The sequence below is a fragment of the Artemia franciscana genome, chromosome 9 (genome assembly GCF_032884065.1).
Source record: "Artemia franciscana chromosome 9, ASM3288406v1, whole genome shotgun sequence".
NCBI lineage: Eukaryota > Metazoa > Arthropoda > Branchiopoda > Anostraca > Artemiidae > Artemia > Artemia franciscana.
In genome coordinates, this window is record NC_088871.1 from 45,129,881 (window position 1) to 45,152,042 (window position 22,162).

Genomic DNA, 22,162 nt, shown 5'->3' on the forward strand with positions numbered 1-22,162 from the left:
CTTTAAAGAGGGAGGGTAGTAAACCTAAGGGTAGTTAAGTCTTGAATAGCCTCGCAATATTATTTTTTATTTTGTTGTGACAAACAAAACACGTTGCTAACAATAAAAATCGTTTTTGTAAAGATACTGGAAATATTTTTTTGAGTACTTTCAAATTCATATTCAAACTCATATTCAATTTAAAAGAAACAAAAGAAAACTCCCCCGTATTTGAACGATTCCTTTTTTTTAATTTTTCATTTAAAAAATGAAAGCTCTTTCCTCCTTTACATCTCCGTGTATTTGGACCACTTTCTTATAAAAGAATATATGTAGGAAGAAGAAATTGAATTACACATTTCTAGGTTTAAACTTATCAGTCCTGAGCGTTTCAGCATTCCAAACAAGGAAAAGTATGGAATGTGAAAAATAGAATTATACTGTTTTGGGTATCCCATTTTTTTAAAATATTTCATTTAAGGACCAAATTTTCCTCTAAACTACCATTTTGCTACTTTGTGAGAAATTGCGGAAAAATATATGCAACAAAATATAAAAAAAAAATATATGAAAAAAAATATAAGAAACGTTGTAATTTATATGTTTCCAAGTCATATTTTAATACTTCTGGACAGTCTAGCATCTTATTAAGGACCCTCGCTCAGCCTTTCATTTTCCAGATAACCAACTGTGAAAATGGTGGATAAATGTGTCGAAGAGCTTCTATCATCTCTCGGTCTTATTACTCCCAAACCTCGATCGTAGCTTACTCTGTTTTTATATTCTAGTTTGTTTATAGAATTCATCTTGTATGCTCACTAAAGCAAATATAGACACAAAATATTATAATTAAACTACCTCTGAGGAATCTATAACTATTTCAAGTTGAGAAAATTGCAAACAAAAAGGCTGCAAAATCAGAAAAATCCTATCATTAAGCAATAAGAAAAACTATGTCAGTTGAAAATGTGCAGAAATCTATTTATGAAATGCTTTAGCGAAGACTGAAGTCCAATATCCAGAATCATAGACTATTTTGAATGCTCTCTAAGCATTAAGGTCCGTAAAAATGTAAACTTTATTCTTATAAGTGTATTATTTTTAGATGGCCATTAACAATAAAAATATTCTACCGAAAATTGATAAAGATTTTATAGGTCGTTTGATGGTCGTTTTGTTAAACGCTGTTTAACAAAAGTCGCGCCACATTTTAAAATTTAGGGAATGTGCTTTTTGGTTTCTATTGAAATTGTATGTCTTTGATGCCCTTGTTGCAGGAGTACCCGCATTTGTGAGTTTAAAGATAAATGAGACTCAGAAACATTTTGTAGAAGTCCTTTATAATTTATTGCTCCACTCCATACTTCAAAGGTTTGAAAGGTACTAGGAATATAAGCAGGGGCATCATTGGGGGGTGGGGAGGGGCAGTTCCCCCTTCCCAATAATATGGATTAAAATTATTATATAGTCAACATCCCTTAACTCTCCAGATATGGACTCTTTTTGCCCTCCTCCCCTCAGTAAAATGCTGGAGCTACAACCCTGAATATAGCCTAAGCTCCAGAAAATCACAAACAGAACAAAAATCACAACTGTGCTTAGATTCCAGTTTAAGTTCTGGGAGGTGCCTCAGCTAGAACTGCACTGTTAGGTAGTGTTTTGTAAAAATTCAGAATTTGCACTTCCTTTGCTCTCAGTTATGTCAGGCTTACTGTCAGTAAAAATGACAGTATTTTTAGGTAGGCCTATGCCAAATACTGAATATAAGCTGACTCTAAACTAGAAATGTTGGTGATAGAATGATCCTTTATTCACTGGCCAGTGAAGATAGTGGGCTGAGTCCCAAACTGTTTACCAAGGCTTGTTACATCTGATGTCAACTAATGATTTGATTGACCCAGTACTGGCATAAAAAGTATCCTGGTCTAACAAGTTCCACAAACTCACCACCCAATTAGAAAAAATTGTTCTTTTCAAGGTTGTTTTCAACAAGGTTGTATGCAACCATGTGTTGGCTCACTTCTTGAAAAGTTTTTTTCTTAAAGAATTATTTGGCTGACAAATCTTTGTTTCATGGTCAGTTTCATATTTATTCAAGGATAAAACCAGTAGATATTGTTTCCCATTTTGTGATAAGCCAGTGTTTGTAAATTCAATTTCTCAAGCTGGGAGGGATAAGGGATATAGAGACCTCTGGTGCATTTAGTTATACATCTCTAAACAGATTCTAGAGTTCTTTGTCTGATTTGTTAATTGGTTTGGCAATATATGTACCCTAGTTTAGGCCAAATTAAACCTTTAACATACAAACACTCTTATGTTACTTATCATTAATAAAAACAAATTAGATAATTAGAGAAAAGTAAAAAATGAATTAGGTAGGCCTATGCCTTAGAAAAGTTTAATGCATGTATTTTATAAATATCTTAAGAATAATTACAGTTTAAAAATAAAAATTGGTTTTTAATATTTTATGCTGGATAAGTAAGATTTCATATTTTATGCTGGATAAATCTAGCACATGTATCCAAGTTGAGGCTGTTGAGAGTGAATGAGACTTATGGGTGATTATTGACAGGAAGTTTAAGTTCCATGAACACACTATGCAACAAGTTGCTAAGGCCAACAGAGCACTGGGACTAATTAAATGAACCATATTATTGCACCATCCTCTGATAATAAGAAAATTAAATAATGCTCTTGTAAGACCAAATTTGGAGTTTGGCAGCCCTGTTACAAATCCTCAATGTAAGGGAGATGTGACAGCCCTAGAGAGCATAGGCTACAGAGAAAAGCAACTAAGCTTTGTGCCCACACACACAGCTTCCCTACCCCAAACATCTGCATTGCCTAAAGATACCCACATTGGTTTACCGGCAGCACAGAGGAGTTGTCATTTTTGTCAAGAAAATGTACCAAAACAACATGGCTAACTCCATTTTTACTCCCTCCCTTGCCACTATGACATGAGGCCACTCAATGGAGCTGCAATGGAAGCACTCCAGATGCAGAGAGAGGACAAAATTTTTCTCAGTATGGGCTGTCTCAACTTGGAACAGTCTTTCCAATGAGACTGTCACTGGTGAATTGATTAATTCTTTCAAAAATGCAGTTGATTTGGAGTGGAGTAACATGGAATGGAAGTACCAGTGGGACACCACACCCCATCACACCCACTAATTGTGTCACCTCATCAATTCAACAGCAAGATGTTCTACAGGAGGATGCAGTTCACCTTATCTTGCTTTAAATGTGATTTAAGGTAATGCAGATTCCTAAATATGACTAAAAAATCTACTAGGCTACATCCACAAGATTTAGAAAGTCAATTCAAAAAGTTCAATGAGAAGGATATGGTTGCTTATTTTGGATTAAATTATCAAACTTAGAAACAATCATTGCCATCATTAAATCATCACATGGAGTAATCTTGGAAATTGCCCTTTGTATTTCTTTTTCTAATTTGAAGCTAGCTCTATATTTTGATTTTATAACTGCTATATCTAGGAATCTATCCTCACAAAGGCTGGATGTTTCAAATGAAATTTGAATACCAGTAAGCAAGGCTAGCTTTGAAAAAAAGTTCATATTAATAAAACTCTCAGCACTGGTTTGTTTTACTTCATTTACGTAGGTGTAGATTTTGAGCCTCAACTTGAATACTTTACAAAAGCAGTTTCCAAGTGACAACCAACAAGAACCTACTATAGAGTAATGCCTATACTGTAGATTAATAGAGTATAGAGTAATGCCTACTATAGAGTATAGAATGTTCCAATCCTATGTCATTAGACATTTGTTCAAGAAGTCGCTTTTTGGGAATGTTTTTGACAAAGTCAATTACACTAATGACAGTCTTCATTATTTTGTGAGATTCCTTACTGAGGTGTTGGGCTGTTTGAACCCATTTTTCCCAGTCAATGTTAGTTTATTTTATAAAATCATCAACAATCTCAAACAGATTTGGGCCTGTTGTTCCTCCTTTGATTTCTTTGCAAAATAAAATGTCCTCAACATATCAGCCTTCATTAGGAGTGATGATGGTGATGCAATATGGCAACACCAGCTGTTTTTTTGCTCTGTGAATAATAGTGAATTGTGGCGGACATAGAACACTAACCAAAGAACAAAATTGGCAAATATACTAAACCAAAACTGTAGAACCAGAAAAAAGAACTTTTCCTGTGTAATATGGACCAGTGTTAGACTTCCAGAACCGCGGTTGTGAATAAAAGTGCTGCCACCTACGAGTACGAACTAATTACAGACTTTTCGAGAAAGAACCACAGATGGCATCGCAGTCATCTAAGCGGAAGAAAGACAGTCCGATTAAAGGCCAAGACAAATGCTCAGCGTGCGCGGTAGCATTAGACCCTAACTCATCTGCCCTTGAATGTGATTCTTGTGAAAATTGGCTATGTATAAAGTGTTTGGAGATGCCCCTAGCTGAGTACAATCTTTTCACGAAGATGACAAGGCGAATTGGTTGCCAGTGGGTATGCCCAGTGTGCAAACTCAGGGCACCGCAGTCGTCCAATCAAAGTAACATTGGTAACCAAGTAAAAACCCTCCTTTCCGAGTTTGAAGATCGAATCACAAAAAAGTTTGATGATTCGTTCGACTTATTTAAGGACAGTATCACAAAAGAAATAAGCGAGGCAGTAAACCCACTCAGTGATCGGATCTCCAACATTGAAAGAGACATGGCATCTAAGTGTTCTGTTGCTGATGTTGATAGCAGAATTTCTAAATTAGTCGCGGAGGGAAAAGTTGGTACTGACCTAGAGGACCAAGTCCTAAAAGTGATGAGGCAGGATAGGGACAGACAACACAGGAAACTGAACCTCATCGCTTACAGTGTCTCACCTACAGACGATGATACAAACTTTGTGATCCAGCACCTAGCCTCAGATTATAGTCTCCCCGGCGTCAAAATTCTGAACCTGAAAAGACTCGGTGCAAACAACCCACCCACCCAGCAAGTCCCAGACCGCCCTCCCCCGATTCTTTTTAGTGTTACAGACATTGCCACCAAGGTAATGATCTTGAAAAATCCGTCGAGCTGAAAGCAGACATACAGTTCCACAGCGATGAGTCCCGAGAGGACAGAGCTAAACGTAAGAGCGCTACAGAGGAACTTAAAAGACGGATTGCAAACGGTGAGACTGACCTCGGAGTACGGAACGGCAAAGTCGTTTCAAAAAACGGTCAGCAAGCTCCACCCCCAGCATTGGGGGCGATGGAGCACTAGATGCACAGCCAGACGAAAGACATGTAAATAGTTGTTTAGTGTCATTTAACAGTGTATTATATAGTAGTTCCATATCAGCTCAAGAACATTCATCGGAATACAGTTTTGAAACTGCCAAATCTGACACTAGCTGCGTTCTTTCTGTTGAATCGGAATACAACTCGCCAGATTCTTATTCAACTGACGCAGCATCTAGCGAAGCAGACGAAAGTCCGTCATCCAACGATGACGTGCTAGTTCCAGCGGGCTCAGGAAGAAGAAGAAGCAGACAGAAACAAGTGATGAAAGTGTTGTCAACAAACATTGACTCCTTGCCAAACAAGCTGAATGAGCTAAAAGTGTTGCTGGCTCACGAAGATATAGACGTTGTGTGCTTAAGTGAAATTTGCCCAAAAAACTCTCAAAATAGACTGGAGGATAGCCATATTCAGATACCAGGATACACAGTCATTTCGAATCTGGACAGACCCAATGTGAGGAGAGGAGTTGCCATATACATCAAGTCAGCCTTGAAGGTAAATAACATTGACCTTTTCACAAGTGCCAATTATTTTTGGGTAGAGTCTATCCTGGTTGAATTGACAGTAGGGTCTGAAAAGTTTAGAATTGGCGTGATTTACCGTAGCCCTTCCTCCCCCAGCTCCGAAGAATCATTTCAGTATGTGGCAAATATTATAAATGAAATGACAATATGTAACCCCAAAAATGTCATCATCGCAGGAGACTTTAACATGCCGGACACCAGGTGGGTCGATGGTTTAGGCTTTACTCTTCAAAACAACTATACCAATCCAACTCTTGAAGCCTTTGCTGATAACCTGCTGGTCCAGACAGTTGAGTTCCCTACCAGACATAGAGATCATCAAACTCCATCTCTCCTTGATCTCGTTCTGTCAAACAACCCCGAAAAAATTATGTCAACAGCAAACTTACCCCCCCTTGGAGCAAGCGACCATCTTTGTATCCTGAGTGCAATAATCTTGAATCAGATACCAACCAACAAAATCAAACGAACGTTTGTTGATTACAAGAAAATACGCCAGGACCTACAAGAGATTGAATGGGAAAACTCCTTGCAACAAGACACTGAAGCATCCTGGGAGCTTTTCAAGGACATACTACTGAGTCTTGAGTTGAAGCATACGAAAACTTACTTCTCAGAACGTCCCAGAACCCTTCCGTATATGTCACCACAGCTAAAAAAAGTCATTAATAAGAAAAAGAAATCTTGGAAAAAGTATAAAAATTGTGAGAGTGCAGCCCATCTAGAGCAGTATAAAAAGGCCAGGAACAAACTGAGAAATGCGACCAGAAAAGCAACCATAAGATATGAGGAGTCGATAGCACTAGAGGCAAAAACCAATCCAAAAAAGTTTTGGAGATATGTCACTTCAAACAACCCAAGCCGCAGGTCGATCCATCATTTTACCTCCAGCGATGGAACCAAAATAACCGACCCATTGGTAATGGCAGATACCCTCAATCAATGCTTCTCGTCAAATTTCTCTAAAGACCCTGGATGCCCCCCACCGGATATGCCAACCACCCACATCAAACACCCTATGCCACCGATCCAGTTCACAGCTTGTGATACTTACAAGCGCCTAAAAACTTTGGACCCATCCAAGGCAAAGGGACCCGATGGCATCCATCCTAGGTTGCTGAAGGAGACCGCAGCTGAAATAGCGGAACCCCTGACAAGAATATTCCAGATGTCAATAGCTTCCAAAACTATTCCCTCTGACTGGAAAACAGCAAATGTCATGCCAGTTTTCAAAAAAGGACAGAAAGATAAACCACAGAATTACAGACCCATCAGCCTGACTTCTGTCCCATCAAAAGTCATGGAAGGCGTCTTAAATGATGCAATCGTTGCACATCTGGAAACTAACAGCCTGTTATACGATGGACAACATGGTTTCAGGAAGGGTCGCTCTGTGGAGACAAACCTAATTCAATCATATGACATAATCACCAAGATGATTGAGGAAGGCCTTCCAGTTGACGTACTCTTGCTGGACCAAGCCAAAGCTTTCGAGAAGGTAGTACACTCGTACCTGGAAAGGAAACTAGAGTTCTATCAACTCCACCAAGATGTAAGGGAATGGATTATCCAGTTTCTCAAGGATAGAATACAGAGGGTGATGATGTATGATGAGGAGGGGAATCAAATCATGTCAAACCCAACTCCAGTGCTCAGCGGAGTTCCGCAAGGAACTAAACTGGGACCTACCCTCTTCAACATGTTCATCAATGACTCAGCCCAGTCAGTGCAAAATGACCTTAAACTGTTTGCAGACGACTCGAAATTGTTTGGCCCAGTCGCAAACAACCAACAGTGCGCAGCTCTGCAGGCAGATCTGCACACCCTCAACAATTGGTCCTCTTCCTGGTCCCTCGAGTTTAATGCTGAAAAGTGCAAAGTCCTACATCTTGGCCCTAAGAACCCAGGAATGACATATACAATGACAGATCGTACTGGGAAGCTCATAACTTTGGAAACTGTCACCGAAGAAAGAGACCTTGGGGTCATTGTTGATGACAAAATGAAATTCCATAGTCACAGCAAATACCTAGCTGCAAAAGGCAACAGGTCCCTTGGTCTCATCAAACGTAATATCACCAGTAGATCTCCCAGGACAATCAGGAAGCTATATACAGGACTGGTCAGACCGCAACTTGAGTACGGAGTCTCTCTTGCCGTTCCCCACTATGTCGTGGACAAGAAGATCCTTGAGAGCGTTCAGCGGAGGGCTACAAAACTACCAACCAAATGTAAGAACCTCTCGTACCCTGAACGCCTCAAGAAACTCAAGCTCCCAACCCTGACGTACAGGAGGAAACGCGGAGATGCAATCCTGACCCACAAGCTGCTGGAGAATGGTGTCACACCAGGGCTTTTTAATAAGTCGCTCTCTAGCCACACCCGGGGCCACACCAAGAAGCTCCAGCAACAAAGAAGCTCACGGAGAGAACGTTCCAACTTCTTCTCAACTCGTGCTGTTCCACTGTGGAATTCCCTTAGTGAAGAAACAGTTCAGTCCAAAACTGTTGACAACTTCAAAAAAGCAATTGACCGAGACTGGGCAGCGATGGAGTGGAAACTACACTGGGAGGCCAGTGGATCTACTCAACGGAACTAGACAACGCACTTCCACCTCCATCACTCAACCGGCGAATCTACAGGATGTTCACCCAACCTTATTCGCCGGCCAGTGCGATTTAAGGTAATTTAAGGTAATTAATAAATCTGACATAGGAAATTGAAAGCAGGATTTTTGCTGCTTTGTCCAAATGAAGTGTAAACTCTTTACCTGATTTAATACTGAAGGCAATTTATATTATCTGTCATGTTTTCAACTTGCTGTTTGACATGGCTGCTTTTTTGCAGCTTTCTTGCCAATAATATTTACTAAATCTACAGCTGCTGGCAAAATCATTTCTTGGCTATAGTAGGAGGTTTTTTGGTCCTAGTGATGTAGTGTGCTATTTTGTAAAACACTAAGAGGGTGTTGTTATTTATGTGGTACTACTTTATAAAGGTTGATTTTGGTTGTTTTAATCCAGGAAACTGCTTCTTACCATGGCATATTGATTGTGCCCAAAATGCATGAGCAAGAGCAAAAATGCACTTTTCTCAACTTCTAAACCTCAACACAAATGCAACCATAGAAGTAGAGAACATACCACCCTTGGTCTTAAAAGAGTTATGTGATATAAACGCATTTCCTCCAAATCTTGAAGCAATCACCAATGCCATCTAAAATCTAAGACAACATGAGTCTCCTGGTAAGGACAGTATTTTGCCTAAAATTTACAAAGGCTCCCCCACCTGATTGCAAACCAGTTACTTCTCTTATTTATAGAAATAAGGAAAACCAATAATTTCCCAGAGGACTGGAAAATTTCAGCCAAACTCCCTGTTTGCAAAAAAGATGAAAAGACTGCATGGATTTTACTGCATGGATTCCAAACAGCAAGAGATAGGAAAACCTGGGAAAATCAGTCCAGATTCAAATTTAGAATAAATTTACCCCCACAGCCTAGCCTGTTTAAATACAATTATTCTGCTTTAAATTGTCTGTCCAAGGTTCACCCCCAGTGTTTACCCCACCCCCATGAAATATACACCCCTGCAGAAAATACCACCTCTTGCCAAGAAAATACCCCTCCCCTTATGGAAAATAAGGTTTTACAAATTTGTGAATTTTATTTTAGTTTTTTTTTTTTTTATGCTGAAGAAATTTTGATACTTGTTCATTAAGAAATTTTCAGGAATCAATCAGGTTACAAGTGACAGAATGGATGGGAAATATATAAATTGGGCTACATATTTGCACATAAGAGGGGGGGGGGGTAAAGTATCTGGAAAGTTTGAAGTCAGAAAACAATTCTTACTTCATAATATGAAGAATAACTGGATCTAACACATTTTGCATGCACACCCACTTGTAACAAAGAAACTAATGATGAAGAAAACAATTTGTTCTCTTGTTTTACACAACATAAAATTGAGTGAGTGGCTTATAATACACAAGTACCAGAATCTTTCATGGAGAGAGAGCTGGATTCCCTGGTATCTGCCTCTCTCTTTCTCCATGAAAAAATATGATACTTGTGTATTATATGCCACTCACTCAAGTTTACAATGCGCAAAACTCAAGAACAAACTGGGTTCTTTGTTACTTAAGAAAAACATTTGGGCTAAATATTTGCACATTAGGGGGAGGGGGGGGGGTAAAGTATAGTGGGTCTGGATGCCAAGTATGTTAGGTTAAATCATTCTGCATGTTATGTAGTATTCTGACTTCAAATTATCCAAATACTTTATTCCCCCCCCCCATTATGTGAAAATATATAACCAAAATTATATATATTTCTCACCTATTCTGTCACTTGTCTTTGTCTTGTCTTGTGCTAAGCTGAAAGAAACTAATGAAGAAATTGATTTGTTCTTGAGTTTTACTCAGCAAAACTTGAGTGAATGGCATATAATATACCAGTACCAAAATTCCTTCCCCTATGGAAAATAAAAAAAATAAAGCTCAAATAAAATTCTCAAATTTGGAAAGCCATATTCTCCACAGGGGGCAAGGGGTATTTTCCATACATATTGAATATCTTGGGAATGGTTGAGGGCTATTAAGTTGAAATTTTCAGGGGATGTTAAACTAAATCAAGTGATGCTAAGTGCATCAAGAGGGTCAAAAGGACGCATCTATAATTTCTCAGATTCAGTTAAGGGTAATAGGTTAAAGCTATCTGGGTATGCTGAGGGTGATTTGGATGAAACCAAAGACACTGTGCATCCAAGATTGTCAAAAGGGTGTATCTGCAATATCTCAGAAACAGCAGATAGAGATATTTTAGATAGAGCAGATAAGATATTTTGTTGTTGTTGATATTATGACATGTAAAAACACACAGTTCAAAATAATTCAGTATTGTTTCAGTATTTTCTTGTATTTTTTTTCAAAATTAATTTCCAGTATTTTCATACTATATTGATATGGAAATATACATGAAAAGAACAGAGAATGGGCTTGTTCAAACTCAATTCTTGGGGAAGGGAGAATTTTTTCAATGAATATGCCAAAGTAAAGGGTATTTCCTAATGAAAATAAAAAAGTGATTTTTCAATGAAAATACAATATTTTTTATTGAAATCTGGGGGGGGGGAGGAGAAATATAAGGGGAATTAATTAATATCGGCAAGGGGACACGTATTTGGGGGAAGGCAGAAAAACAGTAAAAAAAAACCAACAGTAGACGTCACAGTTTTATTTCTTTTTTATACATGTTGTCTTTGGCTAATTTGTAATGAAGGAGTAACTAATGAAGAAGTAAATATAGTTGTACACGGGAAGGAAATTTATATCATTACTTCTGTGAGAAGTGAAGGACAATATTCGGTAAGGAGTGAAGGTAAAACACGAAAATTGGGGCACTAGACTCAACAGTTATTCAGTTCTAATTGCTCTTGTTATACAGAATCAATTTACAATGCTTTTGTCTAAGTAGGTTAGATCTTGCTTGTTTAAATCATCTTGGTAAGTCATATCTGATGGTAAGATAATAGTTTAGGGTTACGTTCAAAACAGGACTGGCCAGGCACACGAAAATTTTTATTGGGAGTGGGAGCAATGCCAAAAAACAAGTTTTATTTGGTAATTTCGTTAAAAAAAACCTAGAAATGTGGAAAACGAGGATTTCAACCCGAGACCTCTCCCCCTATGTACACCCATGGGACTGTTTTATGAACAATATATGACGTGGTATAGGGACAATAGACTGTTTATGAAATAACTATTTTTAGTAGGTCAAGAAAAGGATCTAAGTATGAGGTTGTCTTGCTTAAGAAGGTTTCCAAAAGGCTACCAGGCATCAATGAGCTTAATTATAATTTTTAGTACTTAGTCTGAAATAGTGTATTTGGGTATAACCTTTTAAGGACACATTTGCAAGATTATATTCAACACGTTAAAACTTTGTCAACAAGTGCTGCCATCTAAGTTACATAAATATTAGATATTGACATTTAACACTAATTTCGGTAACTAACAGCTGAACCTGTTATAAAACAGGCATAACAAAAATGTGGTATATACTCTTTTCTGAGGGGTAGAGAAAAAATATTTTGCTCCCTGCCTTCCAACACAAAATGCAGAGTTGTGTTATCCTTTGCCCCCTAGAGAAAACTTCTACAGAAATTTTTAACTCTGATCCTCAGAACACCATATATTTGTGTTAACTAAATTATGTATATAAATTGTGTTGCTCTAAGGGATTAAATAAATAAGAAAAGCTTATAAGCAAATATTTCAAAATATATTTTTAAAAATATTTCAAAAAATATTATTATATTTCAAAAATATATTTCAATATTTAAAAAAATATTATTTTTACATTTGTTGGGGTAGTGCACATCTTGCAAAAACTCTCATCCTCTTGACAATATCTTGTACTGGCCTGATCAAGAGAAATATGATTTGTATTCTAATTTTGATTCTACTTTCAGACTTCCATAATTAATATCAATACTCCTGCGTATTGAATCCCTATGAATACAGAAGGAAGACGTATTAGTGGTTCAGATAATGTAAGTCCATATATTTTTAGGAAAGGTCTTGTTTTTTTGTTAAATGTTTGGATTCGTCTTTTTTCATGATTTCAAATTATACATTAAAAATAAGATCTGCTGAATGAAAAAAAGGCACATGGAAATAACACATATAATTGTGTTTACAAATTTTTTAGCGAGTAGTACGTTTTTTTTACCCGAGTCATGACATAGTATATATTAGAACAGACATTTATGACTATATATTTATATAGCGTGATACCAACCCTCCTCCTTCTAGAAGAATTTTAGGAGTTTATTAGAATTTTAATAGTTTATTAAAAATTAACTTTTTCTGATTTTCTTCCATTAATGGTTCTCTAAGGATTCTTATAATGATGGTAATGAAATACTACAGCGAAGGGGAATAATAAAAATACGTCAGAGGAAGCAAGGGGAGTAATTGAAAAAGAAAGGATATCACCCATTATTGTTCACATATTTGATTAAGCATATAACTAAAATTTACATTGGTTTACAAAATATTTATCAGTATTAAACATTAGTATTCGCAAGTATTATTAATATATATAATATTATGGATAACATATAAAAAGTTAATAAATATGTGATATTTAACTCAAAAATATTTGATATTTGATCAAATATTTAATCCACACTCTTGGAGAAAATACGAATTTGTATGTTTTTGATTAATTTGGGAAAAAAGAGGGAAAACGTCCTGGAAGGACGTTGATGCACGTTATAGCAAGGTTTATCCTCTAGAATTTAAAAAGTTCTTTTTTTGGCTTTTCTGTAAAAAAAAAACGAAAAATTAGAATCACCTCCCCCTGGATTTTGAAAAATAGTTTTTTTTTTGTATAATCATTGAAAAAATCGAAGAGTAAATCGTAATCTGTTCCCCCTTCTATTTTTTCGTAATTTGACTCCTTTGCTAGGAGCCTAGAGGGGTCAACGGGTAGCAACACTGAAAGGTATTAAAGTAATATAATTTCGAATATAGTCTGTGCAAATTTTCATGCTTCTCTTTTCTTAGAAAAAAAAATGAAGTGCAAAACACCATGTCTGCTTTTTCTAATTGGAAATTATTCTATTTTTTCAAAGCTCCATTTGTTTTTAAATAAGAAATAAAATGGTGAATGAAGTTTAATAATCAAAATGGAAGTGTAAATAGATTAATTGAAGGGTACATAGAATGACAAACAAGGAAGCCAATGGGGGAGGGGGCAATCGGCCTCTCTAAATTTTGAAAGTGGCTTTTTTTGGTTTTTTTTCATTATGAAAACAGAGAAAAGCAACAAAATGCCCCTTCCTGATCCTAAATTTTGTAAAAGTTACCATGCTGAAAAATGTTGCAGAGAGTCCGATGTTGATAAAGGTCGACTATGGCGAACTGATCTTATGTGCTGTTGCTTTTAAAAGCCATATTCAGTTGGTTAGGACACACATTTATATTTATAAGTCCTCGGCTTAAACCCCTTGTCGACTCAACGTACAGGGTTAAAAGAAAATACTTGAACAGGACCCTAGTCGTGGGAGGTTTTAGATCTGAAAAAATCAAGCATATTCTATACTAATCATACCTACTCTCCCGTACCTCCTGCAAAGCAAAAATTATTCTGGAAATGTGAATAGTATGAGTTGTAAGCTGACTCTTTGGGGCATAATGTGACATATTTTTTTATATGATATTTTTATTTAACCTTAACAACAATTTACATACAAATCAATATGATTCACCCAAAACCAAACGAATGAAGTGACGTGGGGCAAATCAGTTAGAAAAACACGTACATATACCATCATTTAAATTCGCTATAATAAGACAGATAGAAAGAAAGGAAGTAAGTGTATAAAATGTGTAAAATAATAATAACACTACAGGGGAAGCAAGTACATACCGTGTCCATACTGTGGGATCAGAGTCACCAACCAACAAACAATTACAACTTAATTTAAATTGAATCAATGCTAGCTAACTGCAGAAAAAGTGTGACCTCTTTGTATTTTGCACAGTAATAGATATGGCTCCTCTTCCACAAGTTTGAACTTTCTGTTCGCGCAAAAAAAAAAAAAAAAAAAAAAAAAAAAACGACTATATCTCTTAAAAATTCCATTTTTGATAAGTTTATTACGGCGACCTCGCATCAAACTTGAATCAAACTCGATATTCGATGAAGGTAGGTCTCAGAGTGATTATTGAAAAGTGGTAGTTTTAGTTACTAAAGTTGTAAACTTGTTTGTTATGCATGTAGTTTTCGTCTAATATTTAAGTACCAAGAAGAGTGAAAATAAAATCTGATTGGTGAGGCGGAAAATTACCCAATCATAAATTAAAAAAAAAATCTAAGAAAAGGTCAGCTGTTCATTTTTTTTTTACGAATGAAATAAATAAATTAAAATTAAAAAAATGAATATAAAATAAATGTGAAATTTTACGGATGAAAAGCGTTATCAAGTCTAAGATGGGTCCAGTTGGTTAAAATGCTTTTGATGGATCTTAAATTTGTTGGATTTTTTGGTTTGATGGATTGGTGATAGGAGGTACTGAGTGGTTTTTTATTTGATTTTTTGTCGTTTTTCCTTTTGTTTTTGATGGTTGATTGTCATCACCTCTCATAAGTGGATTTATATTTAGGCCTAGTTTGTAAAAGCTTTGACTCAGGTTTTATTATGTTTATTGCTGATGAATAAATCCTTTCTTTCTTAAAAAAAATTGGCGCTTTAACGCCATTATGATATTTGCATTGAAGAATTTTGTTTAGGCAGTAATTAAATTTTGAATTTAATATCTTTTTTTTTGTCAGGGTCAAAGTCTTTGCTTAAAAGATTAACGTCAGAATTCCATTCAATCGGAAATTCAATCAACTTTTGCTAAAATTGTAATATCCGTTTTATTTTTATCCGGATTGCTTCGTTTACACTTTCGTTTAGAAAATGTGAGCATGTTTCCTTGTAACTTTCTCTTCGAAAGTTAAAAGTCTCTTAGAAAGATGAAGAAGGGAAACGGTTGTCTTCTTGAGATACTCGTCTTGTTTCATCCAACATTTTCGTAGGTCTTTAAAAAAAAACCACTATATATTTTCATTTTCATTGTTTTATCTTTTGTTGGGAGTTTTGTATTATATTAAGTACCAATGACAGTGGAAATAAAATCTTCTATGGATGGAAAAGTCTTGTCAAATTTAAGTAATTACTTTTGCCATTTTTACTTTACGATTCAATTTGGCAACACTGATAAATCCAAGATGGCTCTGGGAGGGAAAAAGGTTTTATTTTGTATCCGTAGTACTTAAGTGCTATTATCACATTTATCTATTTCCCTCAAAACCGAGGACTATATAAAATACATAAATAAAATGGCTAAAACAACAAAATACTTCAACTAATGGAACAAAGCATTGATATACAATAGGCTTAATAACATAACTAAATAAAATACATAAAAAAAATTGAGCTTAAGATGTTTCGTCAAGAGTCAAATTTATTGGTGAGAAACTACTATTCAAACTTCATTATACAATTCCCTCAATTTTTCCTAAAAATGTAATGTTAAGTTTAATACCCGACCCGCACCATAATTACACCTGTTGATAAAATAAAGCCAAGATTTAGAAATGACATTTGTTTTCCATTAATTTTAATTAATGCTATTAACTAAATGATTAGTTTTTAATTAACATTAACGGTACACTTGTACTAAAGAAGCGGAATATTAAAATGGCAAGAAACTGGTTGAGAACGCTAATATGTTTCTAAGCAAATTTTACAATTTGAAAAACTAGATTTCTAAGCTTCTTTTTTTTTTCTAATTTCAAGACACTGCGCCTTTAATCATCACTCTAAAAGTTTACGCTTGAAAGTTGAAAATGGTTCGACTAAGAAATTACCAACGGGATATATTTCTGGTATTGTCAGCATGCGTAATTTTACTTATTAGCAGATGCGACTATTATATAGCCCAGGCATAAGACTTTTTACTTGCCTCCAAGTATTATCGGAAGTCTGGTCTAAGGCAAATGTTCCCGGTAAGCAGTAAGGGTAAGTCTATCTTCCTTAGTTCTGGCCTAGGGTAATAGACCATCATGAAGAAGTGAAAAACAACCATTCTTCTTATACAAATCTGAAAAAGGTATGCCAGCTTTGCCTCTCACAGAGACTATCTGTCTTGGGCTTTACTCTAATTAGGCTTCCAAGTCTTTGATCACTTTGAACAAATTTTTCACTTGAACCAGAGCTGTAGCCAATATTCAATGTGTTTTCAATCTTTATGACCATGTGCACCAAATTCCAAAAATGTGTTTTGGTAAAAGGATGGTCATGAATCACAGCTATACAATGATATCAAAATTAATGTTTTTTTTATTGTATATCAAATTCGATGTATCAAACTGTACGAGAGCAGAAAAAAAAACACTAAAAATTGCACAGAGAACATAGCAGGCATGTATGAAAGCGATCATCGAAGGCGCCATTTTGGGGTAAAATTTTGGTTGAAGGTGCAATTTGAAAAAAAATATTGCTTCAAAAATGGACTTATACGTAGGATTCAGTGTGCAACCAAATAATAAAAAAATTACCTCCATCTGGCAACACCGCTTCTTGTTAGAACGATTTCCAGAATAATGCTGGAAAAAATTTTTCTTGCTTTATTAAGTAGCTTAGGGCAATAATCGTATAGTAGAGTCACAGTCAAAAAGTGTTAACTACGATTATTCTTCACATTATGAAGCAAAGATTTTTTCTTAACATGTTTCCTTCTCAACAGCCTCAATTCTAGGCTTCTACCGTCAATGACACATTGTATTTGTAAATTTTAGGTAAGAAAAAAATCTCTGGCAATGTGGTCGCCTCCTCCTGACTTGCTACCTGAGAAAAGTGCCTTAAGTGAATTTTATGGCCTTCCATATCGTGAAATACCTGTGATAAATATAGAAAATAGAACTTGTGAAAGTGAAAATTGGCATGTAGAGTGTACGGGGCGGCAGGACGAGAGGCGGGATAGTTTGGCTCAACTTTTCCTTTCAATCACCTGGCCTAAAGTACGGTAAGCTGACTTTTTTTTATTTGATAATACTTATTGGGCGGTAATTTAAATATGAAGGCAGGATCAGAGGTGGGATAGTTCGTTTCAACTTTACCCCTCCATCACGGGGCCTAAAATACGGTAAGCTGACTTTTTTTTATTTGGTAATTTATATTTGGCGCTAATTTAAATATGACTTTTCACATTTGATGCAAAGCTTTTCTTTTGCATCACTGGGCCTAAAGTAAATTCAGCTGACTATTTTTATTTGGTGTTGAATGTGATATTCAGGGCTGTATCCAGGGTTTGCTTGGGGGGGGGGGGGGTACAAAACTTAAAAAATGCACCAAAATGTGTTTTATTCATCTTCATTACGTTTTTACGAGCCGTACGAACGTTTAGGGGGGGGGGTAGAACCCCTAACCCATCCATTGAATACTGCCTTAGTGATACTGTTGGGATTTTTGGATAGCCTAACAAGCTCACCCTCTGTAGAAAATTTTTGTATTTTGTGAAGAATAAATTTAGCTGTCAAATTTTTGAAAGTTCCACTTCTTTGAATCTTTTCTTTTCCGCCACAAAAATTCCTGGAACTAGCCGAGATGGAAGATTTGATTGACTGGGGATTTTAATATTATTTAATTTAATATTTATTTAATTTAATATTTAATATTTATTTAATATTTATAATATTTATTTAATATTAGAGGATTTTGCACTCTGCTTTGTAATTTTCTGCTTGTAATCTGCTGTTGTAATTTACAACAATAATGTAAATTTTTACAAAAATAAAAACATAAAAATGTAATTTTTTATTAATGTAATAAATTTAAATGTAATTTGTTTACAAAATGTAATTTGTAATTTGTAATTATAATTTGTAATTATGTAATAATGTAATTTGTTTTGTTTACAAAATGTGATTAAATGTAATTTATTACTTATTTAAATGTAATTTGTATTACATAAAAATGTAATTTTTTTCTGCTGTTGTAATTTACGGTTTTCTGCCTTTCTTTGTGCTTGTGGAATTAGCATTTGACTGTCGCTCAAGGTATTTTTAGAAAAAAATATTATCTTGAATTGAGAATTGTTTTTTTTTAAGTTTCTACCTCTGAAACTTTTTCGTTGCTGCAAAATCTACCTCCTCCTATGAAGGTGTGAAGAGCAGGAGAATCGCCTAGGAATTGTCCCCAACCTCTGATTCGTCATCTTTCGATGTTAAAATTTCTCTGCTCTATATTTTCTTAAGAATACTTTGTTCGAGTTCAATTTCTGTATATCGTGACGTGAGGATGACATTATCGTATTCCGTAAGGGACAAAAATTATAGAGATCTTCTGCCATTCGGCGTATCCCCCCCTTATTGAACTCTGTACGACCCTCCGTTGCTTAGCAACAGAAAATTGTTTTTATCCTAACCAAGGCGTTAACACTTTTCCTGTGAGTGAAATTGACCAACAGTAATTGGTTTCACTATTAGTAAACAGCCGTAGAAAAAATCGAGCTGATACAGTTTTATTAACTTGACTACGGAGCGTTCGAAAACCTTACGGAGCTTTTCGTGACACTAGCGTGGCATGAAAAGGACACTAATGTGGCACGTAGTGTGCCACATGGTACTCTAAAAGTGCAGTTTGGGTGACATTTTTTGAATGGAGAGGCTGGGCCGGACACATGGACGCGATAGAGAGCTAATTATGGGCTCATTACTCGACTAATTTTCTTATTTAATTGCTTTTTATGAATCTGATCAAGACAATCATAAAGTGCTATATGGCACCCAAAAAGTGTACCATGGGTTGGTTTTTCTTAAAAAAAAAATAACAAAAAAGGTGTTGCCCTTATAATTTTTTCTCCAAAAGTATTGGAAGCAACTGCCCCCCGCCCCCGAAACGATGCCACTGGCTGTAGGTGAGCTTAAACACCTGCATCCAATTTAAAGCCGGAAGAATAATTTGATAATATTTCCTCTCCGTACCCCCAACCCGTTCCTCTCAGTCGAATAATAATTTATTTGGCTCAAATTTTTTTGTTGTATCAGATAAAGATGATAGATTTTTTTATCTTTCTTTATCTTGGCCTTTTTAACGAAATATTAAAGGAACAAGACAGGAAATGCAGAATTATTCGTTTAAGTAAAGACTATGGACATTGAAGGAAATATTTTCACTGAAAATCCAGATTGGATTTCTTATTTGATTAGCAGGTAAGGTCAATTTATATAAATAGTTCTATTATAAAAATTAAAGGCAGTTGGCAGTTTGCCAGAACAAGCCAGCGATTGCAGCTTGAATGCTTTTAAAGCTATATTTAAAACATATAGGCTACATAATAATTTAGAAATTGAGTCTGGGGGATAGTTTAAAAAAAAGAAGCAAAAACAGATGAAATCCGGATATTTATATTTGAAAATCATTTTTGTTTGTGTGTTTTTTTTTTAGTTTGATCAATGCCAAAAATGGGCGGGACTTAAAATAGTTTAAGAAACTTCATTTTAGAAAACTGTAGTACTTGAAGCATAGGTTATTTCAGAAACCATTGTTAACCCTACATTCAGCAAGGAAGCGCTTACTTCGATCAATTTTCAAGTAATCAAGGTTGATTTTCAAAATGAAGGCGTAAATAGGGTTTTCAAGATAAAGGACAAAAATCGAAAAACAGTTGCCAAAAACTTTTTGTATCCCCCTCCCCAGGAAATACACTAATCCTAAAAATTTCGAGCAGTGCTGTCTTAAGTGATGTCCTTTTGTATTTTTTTCGTACAAAATATAAGAAGATAAAGAGGAATTTTCTTAAGTCAATGAATAAAATATAATATAGAAATAAGCGAATGTTTTGGCTATATAACCAATAGTCGTCTTCAGTGAAATAATATTTTAAAGAAAAGAAAAGAAATATTTGCTTAGGTTGTATCTTCTATTTTACGTCTTTAGAAAATCCTTCGTTAATTTCTTATATTATTTTATGGGAAGACAGTGTGGTCTTCGTCATGGTTATCTTTGTGTGCAGAATAATCTTATATAGGGACCATTTTATATAGGGACCTAAGAAGAGGATTAGAGGGGGCATGGACATTACTCTTGAGTAGGATCCGCACTTTCAGTAGCCCCAGACTTTTTGGGGCGTTCCGGAATTCCCCCCCCGCAAAATTGGGTTCTTCGAAATTTCCCCAAATATTTTGTGTTGATGTTCGCATGTTGACGAACTTATAATTTTGGGAGATTTTTGAGAACCCAATGATCTTTCAGAAAAGCCTCGACAAATTCAGTGATAGTGGAAGTGCTGACTAGGATTACCCTGTCATGTATGTTCTGACGAATATTTACAGCTAACGAACAGGTTTTTTCAGTCCAGTCATTTCAGTGAACTGACTGTTTGAATACTTTTTTTTCAGCTCTATCACTTTTGAAAAGACCTTTGCACCATCATAGCGGATTGTTATTATCTTATCCCTATATACACTGTCTCCCCCTGTACTTCTAATAATTAGTATTGGTATATTCAATGCAGTGTCCAGACTGCGGAGTGGGTCATGGTTTGACCTCTCTCCCTTCTGCAATATGAAAACCTCCAAAATACGCGCTATTTGACTATATTACTACTGCTAACAACTCAACGCAGCACCATGTTACCTGAAGACAACAGAGCTGTGCACGCTCCTCCTTCATTACAATTTGTTCAAAGCCTCCCTCTTTACACCCCTCTCAAGAAGTTATAATTTCGATACTTACCTATTAGCCAGTACACACTCGCGAAATTAAGCATGAAAAAACGGGTTTTAATTTCAATAAAGCAGTGAACAAAAAATAAAAACAAAACAACACCTTAATTAAAAAATATTCCGAAAATTTCGGCCCCACATCCGGGATCTTTTATCAACAGAAAAACCAACAACGAAAAGAACGAAAAAACAATTGTTTAAAAAAAATAATACACACAAGAAAAACACGAAAACTAAACACATGAAGAAAAATATAAATAAGAACAACTCACATTATAAACACACTTCCAGCATTGACGTTACAACATAAGAAAAGAACAAAAAAACAAAGCGAATGTATATTGTGAAACCATGGGTCCCTCTCCTCTGAACATTCAGTGTATAAATGGGAATCTATTAAAAGTTATATAGATTCTTTTTATACACTGAATGTTGAGAGGAGAGTGACCTAAGGTTTCACTATAGACTTTCGCTTTGATTTTATTCTTATGTTGCAACATCAGTGCTGGAAGTTTTTTTTATAATGTGAGTTGTTCTTATTTATTTATTATTATTATTATTTTTTCTTCTTCATGTGTTTAGTTGTCCTGTTATTTATGTGTGTTTTATTTTTTAAGAACAATTTTCTTTGTTTTTTGTTCTAGTCGTTTTTTTCCGGTGAGAAAGGCTCCCGGACGTGAGGCCGAAATATTCGGAATATTTTTTATTAAAGTGTTGTTTTGTTTTTATTTTCTGTTCAATGCTTTGTTGAAATTGAAACCCATTTTTTCTTGCTTAATTTTTCGTAAATGGAAAAGCAGTGTGGTCTAAGAAATTATTTACACACTTGAACCGGTTTCTTGCTGTTTGTATATGGAGACAAGTAGCTTCGGCTCAGTGAAAATCTACATTGTAGCTATATTTTAATAAATATTTAGTTGGTATTTCGGTTAGGTTAGGTTACATTTTGCATGCAGCCCCGCTCTGCTTAACCCCCCCCCCCTAATGTGAAAATATGCAACCCAAATTACATATATACTATCTATCTCCCAAGCGTCTCAATTGTTTTAACCCCGTACCTGTAGATCCAAATTCTCGAGTGTGTACTGGGTAACAGATAAA

The 22,162-nt window shown here is 35.5% G+C and overlaps 1 protein-coding gene across 1 annotated transcript in view; it reads left to right on the forward strand.

Annotated features, from left to right (window-relative positions):
* Window positions 1-1,181: 1,181 nt before the first annotated feature.
* LOC136031467 (uncharacterized) overlaps window positions 1,182-22,162 on the forward strand; it is a 71,736-nt gene continuing 50,755 nt past the window's right edge. Inside the window, exons 1-3 of the mRNA XM_065711089.1 lie at window positions 1,182-1,270; window positions 12,249-12,329; window positions 17,132-17,358. Of these exons, the coding sequence (XP_065567161.1) occupies window positions 12,291-12,329; window positions 17,132-17,358 (266 nt within the window). The 5' untranslated portion in view covers window positions 1,182-1,270; window positions 12,249-12,290. The remainder of the gene's footprint in view (window positions 1,271-12,248; window positions 12,330-17,131; window positions 17,359-22,162) is intronic.